General features: G+C 35.7%; 1 protein-coding gene across 1 annotated transcript; it reads left to right on the top strand.

Annotated features, from left to right (window-relative positions):
- Positions 1 to 4,208: 4,208 nt before the first annotated feature.
- LOC114756772 (inositol transporter 1-like) lies at positions 4,209 to 16,334 on the top strand. The gene is made up of 6 exons (XM_028945710.1): positions 4,209 to 4,622; positions 6,091 to 6,161; positions 12,972 to 13,307; positions 13,864 to 13,971; positions 14,080 to 14,265; positions 15,442 to 16,334. Exons 1-6 carry the CDS (start codon positions 4,475 to 4,477, stop codon positions 16,090 to 16,092), a joined length of 1,500 nt encoding a protein of 499 aa, XP_028801543.1. The 5' UTR covers positions 4,209 to 4,474; the 3' UTR covers positions 16,093 to 16,334.
- The last annotated feature ends 2,596 nt before the right edge of the window (positions 16,335 to 18,930 follow it).

Consider the following 18,930-nt stretch of genomic DNA (forward strand, 5'->3'; position numbering starts at 1 on the left):
TGAGAGAGATCTTAGGAGGACTTACTAAGGAATGGTAACTGAAAGTGATAGCCATTAAGGAAACAAAAGGAGAATCAATAGGCTCAATTACTGTACTGTTCGAAAGCCTAGCAAAGTATGAGAGCAAGCAAAAGTACAAGAAGGAGACAAATAAGAAGAATCACAAAGGCATTGCTCTCAAGGCTCAAGAGAGTGAAGATAACAACGAAGAAGATCTGGAGGATAAAGAAATAGGCCTTATAATCAAGAGGTTCAAGAAATTTTACAAGAACAGAGCCAAAAGAAGGTTTCAATCAAAACGTAAAGCCTCCATATCTCAAATTGACACCAAATAGCCAATAATATGCTTTGAATGCAAGAAGCCAGGACGTATCAAAGCAGATTGTCCTTTACTGTCTAAGTTAAAGGACAAAGATAAAAAGAAAGAGAAATTCAGAAAGAAGAAGGCTTTGATCACTTCAATCTGGGGAGATAGCTCATCAGAAGAAGATGACAGTGACGATGAAGAGACAACCAACTTCTATCTCATGGCACAAGAAGTTGAAGATTTAGAGACTGACGAGGTAATCATTTCCGAACCTTCCTATGATGAATCACAATTTGAATACAATGTTTTACATTTTGAATTAGTTAGAATAGCTCAGAAGTTGGTAAGCTCCAAAAAGAAAATCAAGAGCCTGGAAGAACAAGTCAAACAGAAAGAAACTAGTCCACCAACCTACATCGAGTGTGAGCAGAACAAGAAGAAAACCGAGGAGCTCACGAGAACCCTGGAGAAGTTCACAAAGGGCAGTGAAATGCTTAAAGTGATATTAGGAGCTCAACGGTACACAATGGACAAATCTGGAATAGGATATGATCCTACTCAAATTTTGAAGATACATCGCGACTGGTATATCTGCCATGATTTATTGACATATTTTTAGCCAATTAAGAAAATATCCACATCTTCTTTTTGTTTAAAATTCATTGGATTAGCAACCGCTAACGAATAAATAGGGGAGTAATGCACAAAATTTCAGCTTTTAAAAAACTAAAAGATAAGACCCGTGGCAGTACAAAGCAGGAGTTGCTGGCAGCATGACATGTGGCATTACTTATGAGTAAATAAATGTTTTTTTTTAAAAAAAAAGGGGCCATAAATGTTGATAATAGATCTATATATTTTGCATGCCTTGAAAACTTATAGATACTTTACTTTTTATACATATTAAGCTGAAATGATGATTTGAAGCAAAAATGTGATCTTCAACTAATTATTTTGTGATTATTCAACATCCACAAAGATATTATTATGTTCATAACAAATATACATTTTCAAATTTTGAAGGTACATCACGATTGGTATATCTTCCATGATTTATTGACATATTTTTAACCAATTAAGAAAATATCCACGTCTGCTTTTTGTTTAAAATTCAATGGATAAGCAACCGCTAACGAATAAATAGGGGAGTAATGCATAGAATTTCAACTTTTAAAATAACTAAAAGATAAGACCCGTGGCAGTACAAAGCAGGAGTTGCTAGCAGCACAACACGTGGTATCACCTAAAGTAAATAAATGTTTTTGTTTTTTTTTTTAAAAAAAAGGGGCCACAAATGTTGATAATAGATCTATATATTTTGCATGCCTTGAAAACTTATAGATACCTTACTTTTTATACATATTAAGCTGAAATGGTGATTTGAAGCAAAAATGTGATCTTCAACTAATTATTTTTTGATTATTCAACATCCACAAAGATATTATTATGTTCATAACATATATACATTTTCAAATTTTGAAGAATTTCAGCTTTTAAAAAAACTAAAAGATAAGACCCATTTTTTTCATCTTTAAGAAAATAAAGAAAAATAAGTTACAGCCCCACGTTCAGAATATGGTTTGAAAAATTGCTTTTAAAAAGCCAATACTTTCAGAATGGTTTAAAATAATGCTTTTAAAAAATTAATATAGCCCCCACGTTCATAATGGTCTGAAAAGGAAAATGCTTTTTAAAAATCAAGGTTTGAAAATGCCTTTAAAAAAATAAAAAATGACCTATTTATCTGCATTTGGTGAAGCTAGTTGGCCGTGTCTAGTAAATCATGCTTTGTACCCTACTTTTATATATTAACTAGTATGGGTACCGCACGATACACGGGTATAAATTACGATTCTTTTATATACGATAAAATGTTGAATAATCACAAAATAATTAGTTGAAGATCACATTTTCGCTTCAAGTCGTCATTTCAGCTTAATATGTATAAAAAGTAAAGTATCTATAAGTTTTCAAGGCAAGCAAAATATATAGATCTATTAAATCCTTTTGTGGCCCCGTTTTTAAAAAAAAAATAAAAATATTTATTTACTCATAAGTAATGCCACATGTCGTGCTGCCAGCAACTCCTGTTTTGTACTCTACTTGTATATGTTACTAGATACATATATATATTTGCTAATTCAGTTTGTTAATATATATGATTTAAATTAAAATTTTTAATTTGCTAAAATTTATAAATTCTAAAGCCTGATTATTAGAAATAACTATAATTCTTTAGCAAATAGGAACTTTAATAATGTTGTCTTTTTAGAATAAAATTTAGACAATGTGTTGTTCTTATTTACATATGTGAGTTTACAGCATCAGCTAATTTTTATACAAGTGGCATGTATCCTAATTTATAGAAATAATATTTGCTTTTGAACTAAACTTTATATAACTTGTTGAATGCAACCGAAACCTAAATGTTGATATTTTATTTTATTTTATTAAATTCTTAAGGAAAACAAAATTGAAAAATGCAATTGAGCATAATGTTGGCCGCAACTAATTATTTTGCTGAATGTTGGTTAAGTCTGTGATATTTCAGTATTTGACTACTTAAATAATAAATATGATCTTTTAATTTGATGGCAGCTACTAAAACATTATGTTGTTGGGGAAAAAAAAAACTCAAGAGACTGATGAGTCATTAACTACAAATGTGGACAATAACTATTTATTATATTTATGATTTACATTAGGAATTTATTGTATTATTTTTATTTATTAAGAAAAAGACAGAAAATTATGAAATATGATTAAAAAGGCCAATTCTAAGCACGTATGCTTACAGGCCGAGCCTTAACAAAGGAACATTTTGGAGATGGCAGGAATTTTGGTTCCGCCCATTTAGGCTCGAGTTCGTGAAGGGCCCCTGTTTTCCCATCATTGGCATGTGAGAGTAAAGGAATTTTTTTGCCTTTATTTTTTCCTATCAACTATATAAATTTATTTAAATTTGCAAAACTTATGATTTTTTTTTTTTTGCCAAGTTGCAGAACTTATGATTAAAGAATGGAGAAGCAGCATGACACACATGACACATACTTATGACAAATGTGAATTTGGTGGGTTCAAATTTTCTCAAAATCCTTTTTTTTTCCTGTCATAATCTCATCTCTACCATTAGATTAAAAAAATGAATGGTTCAGATTTAATATTTTAAAAAATAGATATCTATTTTCTCTCTCCTATTTATATAATATTATCATAATAGTTTTATAAAGTATAAAATCTAAACTATTTATTATTTGATTCAGCGAGATGGAATTTAAATTAAAAAAAAGAAAGAAAGAGGGATTTCGGGACAATCACCCCTCCAGTTTTTTGGATTTCAAAACGGAATTTGTCAACCAAACAAGAGCCAGCGAATTGTCAGGTCTAGGATCTGCAACGACAAATAAAATATAGCGTTTGTTATGGTGCATTTGAATAATATATTTCCATAAAATAAAATTGGCTGCTATATACTATCATTCTTTTTTTGTTTTCACTTTTAAAGTTCTAATGATTGTTTCTTCTTCTTCTTTTTTTTTTGCCTGATCTAATGATTATTTCTTAATCAATATATTATTAGTGAATTATAAAACTAGCTTGTTTGATACGAACTTTTACATTTTGAAATAAAAAATCAGATAAAATAATAATTAGATTTAAATAATGAATTCTATTTGAATGAAGGATATGCATGGGAGAATTACATTTAAGTTCCACATAAGAGAAATAATCACTACAAAGTCCCAAGTAACAATTTGAGCAGCCTCTCCTACAGTAAGAATCCTACAGTGAGAATGACAACCTTTAAGATTTGTTTTTTAATTACGTGGGACTTCATTGTAATTCTCCCCATATGCATCGTACACGTAATCTTTGCAGATGTGCAGCTTACTGAGGCTCTATTATTTACCTCAAGGCAATCCCCAAGTTCGCATTCCGTGAATTCCTGCAAAGTCATTCACGGTTTTCCTCTCCACCAAATCATTAGCTGGGAGGATTTCTGTGCTATTGAATTTCTGGGTATCTTCCAAGATTCATCGCTCATTCTGGGTGTGGCTGCGATTTCTTAATCTGGATCGTTATTGTTAGTGCGTGGAAGCCAAAATTCTGGGTTTTCTGCGTTAAATTTCGTAATTTATACGTTGATTTCCTATTTCATCTTCGACGATGACGATGACGATCCAGTCGACACCTGGAAGCTCAGGATATTTGGATTTGTATCCTGAAAGGAAAATGTCTTATTTTAAGAACCCTTATATTCTGGGCCTCACTGCCGTCGCTGGCATTGGTGGGCTGCTTTTCGGCTATGATACAGGTATAAACTTTTAATTACCTGTTTGATGAGTGACACCAGTAAATTTGGTTCGCTAAAACAATGCCACCCATTTCTTTTGTTATATTGTTCACGGATGAAATTGTCTGATGTTCCCTATAAAAGTTTGGATCAGCGAAATATAATCTGTGTTTTGCTTGACAGTCGTAACTATGTTCTTGTAATCTGTGGGTATAGATTTTTGCCGTCAAAAAAAAAAAAAAAAAACAACAAACACACATATTCATGAATAACTGACGCATGAAAACAATTATCAATATAATTGTTTCTTCGTTTTTTTAGGATAATCGTTTTGGTAAATCCCGAAGGCCCCATTCTCATTTGAAAAATTTCATTTTGATGATCTTCTTAAATGCATATTTGCCATTGATCAATCCAGAAGATAGTTGAATAAGGTTCATAGATTGAGTTAAACTTCCAGAATCACTCAGGTTCAAATCTTAATCTTAATACATTACTGCCTCTCCTTAACATAAGATTGAGGTAACTAATTTGAGAAAATTAAGAAAGTTATTAAGTTATTTTAAAGTATTTATATTTATTGTTTTTTTCTAAACTAATTTGCCTCACTTGTAAATTGACGTATGATCTAATGATATATAAGTATTTCAGAGAAATCATGTGACATATGCTATAATTAAGTAATTTAGTAACTTCATTAATTTTTCCAAATTACTCAATTGAGTCCTATATTAAGAACGGGAGGTAGTATATTGCCAACTGCAGAGATTTTATTTTTCTATTTGTAGTAAAAATCATTTCTTCATGGACGAGAGTTACCATTTGTTTTTCTCTGTCCCCTACAAGGTAAAGATGAAGTAATTTTACAACACAGATCTTGAAATAAAATAAAATAAAAAAAAAAATCACATTTTCTTGCCTAAAAGCACCATCTGTAATTTTATTTCATCCAATCTTTGCAATGCCCAGGGAGAAAATATTTTTCTTACACTGTAGTGATGCTCTCTTTTCCCATTGGTGAAAAATAGAGTATAACTCCAATCTTTTTTTGTTCAATTTTTTTGAAAGTTTTTTTATTATATTATATTTTCTTGGAAATTAATCTGGACTGTCTGCATTGTTGCCAGCTGGCACATGCTATATGTGTGCTTGATTTTTTCTTTTCTTTCCTATAAAGCATCTAGAAGGAAGGCTTGGACATAGCAACGAAATTCTACAGAGAAAATTCTTTTTCAACTTGCTTTTAGATTAACTACTTTTAATAAAGGAACAATTAGCTGGGCAAAGAGTTCTGGTTGCAATTCTTTCATGGTTGAATGGTGGATTCTTAAGTTTGCTTTACAATATCTGATTCTGCCCCTTTTTAGATCAGAAAAAATATGATGTACTTATTTAGGTGCTGGTTGTTCTGAATATCTAAGTTGTTCTTTCTGTATGGGTGTTTCAGTTCTTTAATGAAAATATTAACATGTTATTTCTTTTACCACAGGTGTCATATCAGGAGCCCTTTTGTATATTAAAGATGATTTTGTGGAAGTTAGAAATAGTAGTTTCCTTCAGGTACATCCCTTTTTTGTTGTGTTCCTTTACTTGTCTTTCATGAATTTTGAAATTGCATTTCTTTGGGGTTTACAATAAATCTAGATATTTAGCAAAAAGCTTCATATGTAGCTATTGGCTGTGAGTGCTTAGGGTTTTAACTGGAATGGGGGACTCAGAATCTTTTTGATCCGGTTTTCCACTGCATTGGAAGAATTATGGTTACAAATTCGATTGTGATGGGGAAAAGAAGAAAATAGAAATAGAAGGATAGAGATTGGCAGAATTCATCAACTGTCATAACAGTCTGATTCCTCCTAATACACGTTATTTAAGTTGTTAGCAAGCTAACTAACTATCTCTTTATAGTTAACTAAACAGCTGGTTACTTCTTTACCCCCCAATTATACGCCTCACAATTTCTCATCTCTAACATCTTTTGGGAATGGGAGTAGCGGGAAAATCTGCATTTGTTTGTATTTAAATGACCCCTTTTTTGCACATGTTTTTGTTACATAATGAAGCCATAAATACTACTTTCAACATGGAATACAGAAAACTGGTAGACTTAACTATGCTTGGATGATTCCAACCGAGAATATAAATAATTTTGTTATGTAGAAAATCCCTTAATTTACTCTAAGGATCATTTAGCATTTGTCTCTGTAAAAATTGTCAGACGTGTTGCTATTATCTGATTACTGCATAGCTGGTCAGATCTGTACTTCTGTATCTAATGCTTAATTATAGTCCAGCTAGTCTGATCCGTAGTTAACATGTAACTATTTTATAATTATGAGATCTGTAGTTATTGCAGGACTTCTACAGTTTATTAAATTCCCCAATTGTTATCCTTTCAATTGGCTGAACATCAGGAGCTGTCTTCTTCTGGCTCAGTCTCCTCTTGTTTAATCTGCAACATCCACTCTATTCATTTGGAATTTCGTAAATTACCAAACTTCAGTTTTTTCCATCCTTTTTTGACTTAGTATTGGAGCAAGCCTCTGGCCAAAACCCACTTCTTCTCTTTCTCAGCATCCCCATCTTCTCCCTTTATTCACTGGATCATATGGCATGCAGAAATAGCCAAATTTCTAGCCAACCATCTAGGTTAAAGCACCCACATTAGTTGCAACTGATGGATTTACTAATGTCATTACTGGGCACTAGCTGAATGGTCCCAATTACTTGCAATGGGCCAAATTAGTGATGTTACAGGCTTCTTAGAGAACCTTGGAGATGCAAAGTACAGTGGAATTGTTGAGAAACAGAGGATTTTTATATTGTTGGTTGATCTGAATAAGTCCCTAGATGAAGTGAGAGGGAAAGTGCTTAGAGCAAAGCCCCTTACTTTCATTAAAGGAAGTCTTCTCAGGAGCATGTAGAGAAGAGAGTAGAGGGAAGCTCTTGCTAGATGCCTCTTCAACTGTTGCAATTATTGGAGGTTTTGTGATGGTTATCTAAATAGGGTGGGGAACTCTAGCTCAAGAGGTAGCCATTGAGGTGAGTGAACCAACTCACTTAAATACCTCATTGAGCATATCATTCTATTTAATGTGGGATTTGGTATCCCAAACTACCAAGTCTCCATCGCCTCATGGAAAGTTGTCATCGTAGTGGCTGCACTTAAGGCACTTCACTCGTCTTCTTGTTGGTTAAAATTGATGTGATTTGGATGCAAGAATATGAGTTTTATTTCTTTGTGAAAGTCGATACATATAGGAGTAGAGAAGGCAATAAAATCGCATATGATCTCACCTAAATAACTCATCAAATCTAATCAGAACAAATCTGGAAAAGATCTTATTTGAAATCCCTAAATAAATGACAGAAGATAATTCTAAATAAAAGAGTATAAGTAGTCATAGTGAATTAGGGTTATCTACGGATTAGGCCTAATGAGAATGAACCCACTTTCAACACTCCTCCTCAAGCTGGTGAATAGATGTTGATCATTCCGAGCTTGCTTGTGAGTTCTTCGAATTTGGCCTTGACCAAGGGTTTGGTCATCATGTCTACAACTTGTTTTCTTGTAGAGATGCAAGCCAGATCAACCACCTTAGCTTCTATTTTTTCTTTGATAAAGTGACGGTCAATTTCAACGTGCTTCATTCGATTGTGTTGAATAGGATTGTTGGCAATCTTGAGAGCCGCCATGTTGTCACACCTCATCTGGACTGGTGCAATTACCTCAATGCCTAATTCTCGTAGTAGGCTAATAATCCATATTCCCTCACAAATTCCTAGAGCCAATGCTTTAAATTCTGATTCAGCTGAACTCCTTGATACGACTGGCTGTTTCTTGCTCCTCCAAGTAACAATGTTTCCCTAGATAAACGTGCAGTAACCGGGGGTGGAGTGTCTGTCATTGACTGCCCCTGTCGAATCTGCATCAGTGCATACTTCTATGTTCCTGCCATCTTCTATGTCTGGTGCCCTTTTATTTGCAGCAGTATACATCTTTTATGTCCGGTGCCCTTGTTGGTGCTTCTGTCTGGATTATACTTTTTAGTAAATACCCACTTACTCCTTACAACAGATTTTCCTCGAGGTAGATCAACAACTTCCCAAGTTCCATTTTTGACTAGGGCCCTTAGTTCTTCCTCGATTGCCAATTTACTGCCTCATTGAATGTTCGTGGGATTTGTTCTTTGTCTATATTGACAACAAAGGTCTTAAATTGAGAGGTGAGCTTGTCATAAGAGATATACCTGCTTATTGGGTGGGTATCGTGTACAACTTCTTTTGCCCTTTTTGAGAAGTATGGGCCACTAGAGATCTTCAGGATTAATCTCAGGTGGGGATTCATGACTTGGCCTTGGAACATTAATGGGGTCTTCACTGGTGGCTATCTATTCTATCTGATCTTCCTGTATTTCACTTGTTTTTTACTCAAAAGAAGGTTTGGTATGGGTGAGAAGAGGAGAAATAGGTTTGGTGGAGGTTTCGGGTTGGATTTCTGGTGTGTTGGAGGTGGTTTCTATGACCGAAAGAGGTGGTTCAGTTGCTGGTTTAATAACTTCAAGATCAACAAAGGTGACATCTAGGGATATTTAGGTGTCATTGGTAAGGTTGCTAGCTTGCTGTTCAGATCGTTGATTTGTCCAAATAGGCCATTCACTACCTCTTTCCCCCTGAATGGGTAATTTGGGATAGAAAGGTAGGTTTTCAAAAAATTTAACATTCATAGTGACATATACTCGCTTTGTGGCAGGAGAATAATACTTGTAACTTTTTTGGGTAGGAGAGTAGCCTAGGAATATACATTTAACTGATTTAGATTCAAGTTTCCCCTTGTCACCATCAAACACAAAAGCAATATACCCAAAAACATGTGTAGACAGAGAATGAATGAGATAAGATTGAGGATAGGTGATTGAGAATTTTTGAATTGGGGTCTGAAATTTTAAAATTTTTGATGGCATACGATTGATCAAATATGCAGCAATAAGCACAACATCTACCCAATAAAAATTTGGTACATTTTGCCCTAGTAAAAGAGATCTAGTTACTTCTAAAAGATGTTGGTTTTTGCCCTATTTTGTTGGGGTGTATTTGCATAGGATGTTTGATGGAGAATGCCCTTTTTTAGCAGAGAAGGTTGTAAATTGAGAATTAACAAATTCCTTTCCATTATCATTGCGAAAAACCTTTATTGAGGTTTGGAATTGATTTTGAACAAAAGTATAAAAATTTTAAAAGATGAAGAGCACCTCAGATTTTTCTTTCATAAAAAACAGCCATGTTAAGGGAGTATGATCATCTATAAAGGTCGCAAACCATTTGGCCTTAGAGGTAGTAGCAACTCGAGAGGGACCCCAAACATCACTATGGGTGAGAGCAAAAGGTTGCGTAGGTGTGTAGATGTGAGATGGATAAGATGCTCGAGTTTGTTTGGCTAATTGATGAGTTTCGCAATAAAATTGAAAGTCCTTTTTATTCATAGAATTTGGTAACAAAAATTTCATGTAATCAAAGCTAGGATGACCTAGTCTAAAATGCCTAGCATAAAGTCTTCTTGAGACATAAAAGAAAAGCTAGAGGATTAAGAAATAGATGCAGCCATGTATCTCTTGGTTGGTGTGGTTCCTTCAAGGTAGTATAACCCATTATCTTCTTTAGCTTTGCCAATCACCTTCCCCAAGATTAGGTCCTGAAAATCACAGTGAAATTTATCAAAGATAATGAGGCGATTTAATTCATGGGCCGCACATTTAATAGATAGCAAGTTAAAAGGGATATTTGGAACATAAAGAACATTTTTCAGCACTATATTTTCAAAAATAATAATAGTTCCTAATCCCATAACCTTAGCATGCGTATTATTTGCAACCTGAACCCAAGTTTGTTCAGAATGTGGCCTAAACTCAGAAAATAATTCCCAGAATCCAGTAATATGATCTGTAGCACCTGAATCAATAATCCACGTGTTTTTGGACCCAGTTATAGTGCTTAGTGTAACAAGTAGAATGGTACCTGAATGGGCTAAAGTCATAGATGGGGTAGATTTCTCACTGTTTTTCTCACCAAAGTACTTGTTCAAAATCTGTCTAAGCATCGTGAGTTCATCAACACTTAGAGTCACATTACCATCTCCCTTGTTTCGTTGCTTCAGGTGTCCTGGCTTTCCCTAAATTTTCTAGCAAGTGTCTCAAGAAGCGTCGTTGTGTTGTCTTTGGCAGAGAAGGTGCATTTGGCTGATTCCCATCTTTCTCAGGCAGAATTAGTCGAAAGATAATTCTCGCTGATTTCGGTATTCATGGAATGAATCAACCATGTCATGACCATATTGTTTTCAGCACACCAAGTTGCATACTTTGAATCCTTTGGTTCTGGTAGTTTTGGATCCTATGTCAGGTAATGTTCCTTGCTACGTCCTCGTATGAACATTAGGACATTCCTGGACCATTGTAGATAATTTTTGCCATTTAAATGATGAGTAATCATTATTTGAGAGAAGAGGTCAAAGGCTGGAATTATTCCCATTGTGTTCGACGCTCCAGATTGGGAACTCCCTCTAGATTTGACCATCACGTCTGAGCCTCCTACACTTATCGACGGATTCTGGGTAGAATCGTTGCCAGCAGTGAAGGCTCGTGATGATCTGATCACTGTGTCTTTAAAGGATAGAGCCACAGCTCTGTTACCATGATGTTATTTGGACGCAAGAATGTATGAGTTTTATTTCTCTATGAAAGTCAATACATATAGGAGTAGAGAAGGCGATAAAATCGCATATGATCTCACCCAAATAACTCATCAAATGTAATCACAACAAATCTGGAAAAAAATCTTATTTCAAATCCCTAAATAATGGCAAAAGATAATTCTAAATAAAAGAGTATAAGTAGTCATAATGAATTAGGGTCATCTACGGATTAGGCCCAATGAGAATGAGCCCACTTTCAACAAAAATCTTCCATGTGTAGCCCTCTTCAAAACTTTCATCAATTATTCTCTGATACTAATTGATAGATGCCTAAATGGGATGAGGAACTTTATCCCAAAAGCTTGCTGATGAAATGAGCTCTTAAATACCCTATTGAGCATTCTATTTTACTCAATGTGGGACTTGATATCACTTTCTACCCTTGTGATTAAAGGTCTAAACTAGAATAATGACAACAAACAAAATAATTAGAATAATGACAACAAACAAAATAATGGTAGACCTTGGTTCTACCTTTGCTTTTTCTGGGCACAAAGGAGAAATGTGGACGCTACATGTCAATTCTACTGATGGGAAGTCACCAACAGAGATGAATAGCAAAGGTTACATTGCTGTCCCTAAAGGAACTTCCAAGCCAGCTAGTAAACCAACAGTTTTTATTTAGAACAGGTTGATTTGCATCAAAATAATCAGTCAAGGTTCCTCTTCTAGTTCCAATGCTGTTGCTAGATGTATAGCACTAAAAGGCAGTTTTCCTAATTCTTGCGATACTAGTTCTAGTAGAATGATTGAGGTAACTTGGATAATTGATAGTGCTTCTGACCAAATGACTACTGATATGTTGTTATTCCACAATGCTGCCCTTGAAAAAATAAATATAATAAATGCTTAAGCTTTTAGGATGTATACCTGAAAGACAAAAGAGAAAGGAGATAAAAGAGGGAATTTCCAGTGCTAACGAGAATGGAGTGGTTAGGGAACAGTTGGCACAGGATTTGAAAGGCGGGAAAACTGACTCAAAAGGGAGAAGAGTCTGAATCTGGTTTTGGGTGGAGGCAGCCAACCTCTCAAAAGTTGGTGTGTTTTGGTCTGATGTGTTCTTATGTTGTGTCTTACCTAGCTTTTCCTTTTGTAAAGAGAGTATCCTTGTTTGTATTAGACAGAGATTCTCTTAGAAAATTTAGTCGTTAGCTTTTATTCAAGAGCTATTTTATGTTATGATCATAGTACCTTTGTTTTCTTACCATGTTTCTTGTCTGCTTTGTGTTGATAGGAGAGTCCCATCATCTTTTATGTCCTTATAAATACTTAGATCTGTAGTTATTTTGTAATCTTTTTTGCATAACTGATCAGATGTGTTGTTAATTTGTAGCTTGTCGGATCAGAAGTTAATGTAGTTATGGTAAAAGTGATCAGATCCATGGTAATTAGAGGACTATTACAATTTTTTAAACTCTAAACCTTTTTCCTTCTAATTGGCTGAACATCTCTGGAGCTGACTTTACCTTCTGTTACAGTCCTCTATTTAATAAGATGCTGTACTAACCTGTAAAATTTATGGAATGAAATGATCAAACTGCTGGTAGTAATTGTTTTCCAGCCACTTTCCACTTGTTCTCCAATCTTTCTGTTAGTATCCTTCTAAGTGTTTGAGTTGCCAGGAAACAATTGTTAGCATGGCATTGGTTGGTGCAATTCTCGGAGCTGCAGCTGGTGGTTGGGTTAATGATGCTTATGGACGAAAGAAGGCAACCCTTATTGCTGATGTTATCTTTGCTCTTGGATCATTTGTCATGGCTGCTTCACCAGGTCCTTATATTCTCATATTTGGACGTCTATTAGTTGGGATTGGTGTGGGTATAGCATCTGTCACCGCTCCTGTGTATATCGCTGAAGCTTCACCATCAGAAATAAGGGGAGCACTAGTAAGCACAAATGTGCTTATGATAACTGGTGGACAGTTTCTTTCCTACCTTATAAATCTTGCTTTTACTGAGGTTAGATTTTGGTGCTTTTAGAAGTACTTATATATAAATCATTGTCACTCATGCTGGAGGGTAGAGAACTCAAGATGAAAACAATTCAATGGTTTGTGTAGACTTTGAATTTCATTCTTGACTTGTTGTTTTCTTTCTTTTTCCAGTTGTCCCCCCCAATTTTGTTTAAATGTTTTTCATCTTATTCTCGTCTATTGATCTTTAGATGCAAAGATTCAATATTAATGTCAGGACCAAAATATATACCCTCCACTTGGAGTTGATGTCTCTATTTGGTAGAAACATTTTGGGAGAATAGATTTCTTAACCAAAGGCTGACTTAAGATTTTTCATTTTTCTGTTAAAAGTCAAGCCGCAATGACTGGAAAGTATACAATTGCAGAAAGTTAAGTTTTTTGGTTGCATACTCTGATAAAAGCTAGAAAAAATATCAAAATAACTTCCACGAACCGTGAGAAGTTTCACATTTTGGGAATTATCTGATTCATAAACATTCCTGTTTCAAACTTTTCTGGTATTTGTTGGCCGAACGCCTACCACATTCTTCATCAAGCAGGTCCCTGGAACTTGGCGATGGATGCTGGGAGTTGCAGGTGTGCCTGCGGTTGTGCAGTTCTTCCTCATGCTCTTCCTACCTGAATCCCCCAGATGGCTTTTTATCAAGGTGAAAAATTTTACATTTTTTAAAGAAAATTTATGTCAAAGACTCAAAGTTGTCTCCTTCAAATTATGCTGATTACTAAGCCATCCTATATCTTGTCTTTGACTGCAGAATAGGAACAATGAAGCCATTGTTGTGCTTACTAAGATATATGACTATGCTCGCTTAGAGGATGAAGTTGAGTTCCTAACAGCTCAATATGAGCAAGAAAGCCAAAAGAGGAATGATATCAAATACTGGGATGTGTTTAAGTCAAAAGAAATTAGGCTTGCTTTCCTTGTTGGAGCTGGATTGCAGGTACTTGACGAGGACATACAATTGTTACAAAACAGCCATATCAGAGTGAAAGTTGTGTTTAAAAGATTGAGGGGAATAATTATGCTAAACTGATCAAATTGTAGGTTGTTTTCTGAAATTAAGAGTACCACTGTCACTTTACAGTTTAAAGAACAAGACCAGGCACGAAATCGAAAGTCAGTTGGGTTGATTGAGCTAGTTAGATCGGCCATCAAACTGAATAATGTAAATCTAGTTTTTGGTCAGTGAAGGACGTATTAGTCAATACTTACATATCCACACCCCCCCCCCAAAAAAAAAACGGAAAAAAAAAATCTCTTTGCAGCTTGTGACAAAAATTATCCTGGCTACCCCTCTACCAGATTCGTTTACTGTTAATGCCTTATAGAACCTATTCAGCACTTATTGACTAATGAGGATCAGTAGTAAATCCAAGGTCTGGGAACTGCTGTTGGAATGCTTGGAGGATTTCCAAGAGGCCTGCTCTGGATTGTGTGCTGCCACTGCACCAAGACCTGAGTAAGATGCATATTATGCATTTCAACAACCTCCCTAGAGAGAATCTTGCAGGAAAAAAGTGCTTTTTTAACCTCCGTATAAGGAGAAGCCCTCCCACATTTTTGTAATAAAGGGAGGACGCTATTATTAAGTCTCCTCTTTGTGGGGGAAATAATATATTACCCCAATAATAAACAGACAAATATTTTCATGGTTAAATGATAATTATGTTAACTGGATTTGGATCAGTTGATTAACTGAAACCTAACCTTTTTTGAGTTTGATTTGGCTTGATTTTTGACAACTTTCAGATATTAGAGCATGAGTTGACCTTTTGTTTCCTAGAGTAATGATTCCGGTCATAAAGAATTAAAAGCTGCTTTTAGAGATCATGGAAGTACTCATGAGAGCACTGAACTTCATGAACCTGGTTTTAATGCATACATATAATTGAAGAGATCTTAGCATATTCAATAAAACTTCAGTGATTTCATCTGTAGCCTTGGTCGGTCGTTTAACTATCCTATGCACATAGTTGTTAAATGCATGTATTTGTAATCAAGCAGTTTGAGATTAAGGTACTTCAGTTCTGGATGCATGCTGCAATAAGCTTCTGTCCTTTTCAAATGACAGTGTTTTCATGCAAGTGAATTCTCATAACGTCCCATGGTTCTGCAGGCTTTTCAGCAATTTACAGGTATAAACACAGTCATGTACTACAGCCCAACAATTGTCCAAATGGCTGGCTTCCATTCCAATCAGTTGGCTCTTCTTCTATCCCTCATTGTTGCTGGTATGAATGCTGCTGGTACAATTCTTGGCATCTACCTTATTGATCATGCAGGGCGGAAAAAATTGGCCCTTTCTAGCTTAGCTGGAGTAATCGCCTCTTTGATCATACTTGCTGTGTCATTTATCAACCAATCTTCTGGCTCCACAAATGACTTGTATGGATGGCTTGCAATTGTGGGTTTAGCCATGTATATTGCTTTCTTCTCACCTGGAATGGGACCTGTGCCATGGACTATGAACTCAGAAATATATCCTGAAGAATATCGAGGAATATGCGGGGGCATGTCAGCTACTGTGTGCTGGGTTTCAAATTTGATTGTGTCCCAGACCTTTCTATCAATTGCTGATGCTGTAGGGACCGGTCAAACTTTCTTGATTCTTGCCAGTATAGCTGTGCTGGCTTTTCTCTTTGTGGCTGTGTACGTTCCAGAGACCAAAGGATTAACATTCGATGAAGTGGAGCTGATATGGAAGGAGAGAGCTTGGGGCAAGAATCCAGATACACAAGCCCTTGTTGGGCATGGCAATGACTCCTAGAAGAGCATCCATATAAGATTCAAGAGTGTGATAATGAATCCTAGGTGTGCCCGATCTTTCTTTCATTCCCCCACTTATCTTTCCCAATGTCAGTTTACAAGAGTGCAGTCGTGAATTATCGTGGATGAATATTTGGAACAGTCTCAGTTAATTTATCATTTGTATAGGCAGCTTAGTGGTGAGATTATATTGTTTAACTTTGGAATCATTCCGAAATTTTAAGTGTGACATTGTATCTTCTGTATTGAGTGACGTAAAATAATGGCCTACGTTGTCACTTTACCATCTCGTGTTTTAGTGATATCTCGTGTATTAGTGTTTTACAGCTATGGAATGGAGCATCTCAAATTAGTTTGCTTGGTCAAAATTTTGCAGTGTTCGTTTATTAGGAAGTGGATCAACTTTTAGCAACTAAAAGTAGCAGGCATATTCTCAAGCTATGTTGAATTCAAAACCATTGATGTCATTGTTTCTTATTACATTTCAATGTAATTTTTAGTCCAGTAGTTTCAAATAGTGGGTTTTGGACCTTACATAAAGCCTTGGTTTAAATTTAACTATACAAACCAAGGTCAAAACTTATTTGGAAAATTTCAGATAAAAAACTTATAATTACAATAGTTCAATCCAGGCACCTAATGTAATATCTTTAATACATCGATTGGGTTGCTTGTTCGCCATCATCGCAGGACGGGAATCCTACGCATGAGGGGCAATGAATGGGATTTCAAATGGGGGGATGGGGGAACGTACCATCCGAAGGCTACCAAAAGAGGTTTCGAGTGCCTCACAAACACGATAATCTAACCTAGCCCTTGCTTACTGAGCAACCGCGAGGAAAATGCCCCAACGGATGCCTTTCCGCTCAAGTTTCAGCGGAAATAGCGTGCAAGGAAGGTCCAAAAACCCCTAGATACGCTCATCCATCCATTCCATTTGAAATTCTACACAAATTAAGGGTCGCCGAAAAAGTCGTCGGAAAATCTCGCCGGCGGCCGCCCCCGCCACTGTGGGGTGGTCGACGTTATGGGAGGGACACCCCATGGACTTGCTCACACCTTGATCTTGTCTATTGGGAGGGGCATACATGTGGTAGTGTGAGCAAGGCCATGGGGAGGAGGGTTGGGGGTACCCCCTATATATACAAAATGAGCCTTTTCCCATGTGCCACGAATAAACATACTTTTTTGTGAGATGACAACCTCCGTTTGAGGGACCTAGAGATCGTATTTTTGTGCGATTTTTTGCAGCATTCCTTGGCATCATATAAGGCTTCTTCTTGCCAAGTTTCATAATTTTTTGACAACCATAGAATATTTTTAAAATTTTTTAGTGTTTCACAAAGTGCGCGCTCCACGGGCCACCACGGGCGGCGACACTGGCGGCGGCACCCCCTAACATTTAGGGGGGGTCAAGTAGGAGTGAATAAAAGCATCAGGACTCAAATGTAACGAGTGGATTTAATTTTGATACGGGAGTGAAATTTTTGGACTGTGTTGGAACAGTCCTGGATGTGCCAGGACATGCCAGGACGCGTCCTGGACGTGCCTAGACGTCCCAGAACCTTGCCAAACCGTACCCCTTGCCTAGAAGTATGATGCTTTGTAACATCTAATGTAACATCTTTAATTACATTTGCCAAACTGTACCCCAGGAATGTGACATCTTTAATTACAATAGTTCAATCCAGGCCTAGAAGTATTAGAAGTAGCTTGAACTGGATAGGCCACCAAACTCCTTGTTAGCAGAGGTCTCAAAGATGAGAAAAGAAGTCAAAGCAATTTCAGGGACTAAACTGCAGAATAAAAGTTTTAGGAGCTAAAGTGTTATCAAAGTTAGAGACTCAAGTAAAGTCTCAAAGGCCTAAAAAGAGAAAAGAGACTAGATACAAGCCAAAAGTTAAGTTAGAAGTTTTAAGGAGACGGTTTTATGAGATTAAGTCCAAGTAAGGACTAAATCGTAAATTCAGAAAGTTACGGCCAATAAGGGTAAAAATGAAAAGTAGACAAAAAATTTTAGGGAAATTCCAGAAAATAGGAAATAATATTCTAAGACTCTTTTGTAAAGAGAAATGATGAAAATACCCCTAAAGCAACTTAAATGGAATTTATAAGGTTATGGCCGGTAAAAAGTATACCGTTTGAAGTAATTATTTAAAATAGCAAGAGACCTTAAAATATACGTAAAAATGAGATTAAATAATTAAGAGGTTGTACTAATTTATAAAATTAGTCCCATAACCGAAAGGTCAGTGGAATGGCTTTAACAAAATATAAATCCTATTATGTTTATAAAAAGGCATTTTAGTAAATGATTTTTAAGCAAGGCTTAAATGAAGTGTTATGACTTGAGAAAATTCATAGATATTCTCTAGAATAAAAAGAAATTTATGGAGCAGGCAGAAGAATTTTCTGAGCTACAGAAGGCGATTAAGAAAGTTGAACAAATGTAAGTCAAGTAAAGTGGAAGGAAACTCGAAGATTAAATTTAATCCAATGGCTAAGATTCATTTTCCCTTCCTTTCCACTAGATTTTTGACACCTAGACCTTCTAGAAGAATGATGCAATGATGATGTAAAAATCCACTTGAAGTTTCAAATTTGCCCTTACCCTTTCTATTAGTTTCCAAGGCCATTTTGGTCGATTTAAGGCTAATTTTTGGCTATAAATAGAACCCCTCCCCCTCTCATTTTTGACCAAGGAGGGAGCCTTAGGGGAAACTCTTGCCATTTTGATTCTTGAAGCATAATCAAGTGGAAGACACCTATTTTGATCAACCAAGTTTGGATCTAAAGTTAGTAGATTGTTCTACTTTGCATGATGCTTTGTTTTCTTGGT

This window comes from Neltuma alba, unplaced genomic scaffold, assembly GCF_004799145.2.
Source record: "Neltuma alba isolate B1F8T4 unplaced genomic scaffold, ASM479914v2 tig00010500_pilon, whole genome shotgun sequence".
Lineage (NCBI taxonomy): Eukaryota > Viridiplantae > Streptophyta > Magnoliopsida > Fabales > Fabaceae > Neltuma > Neltuma alba.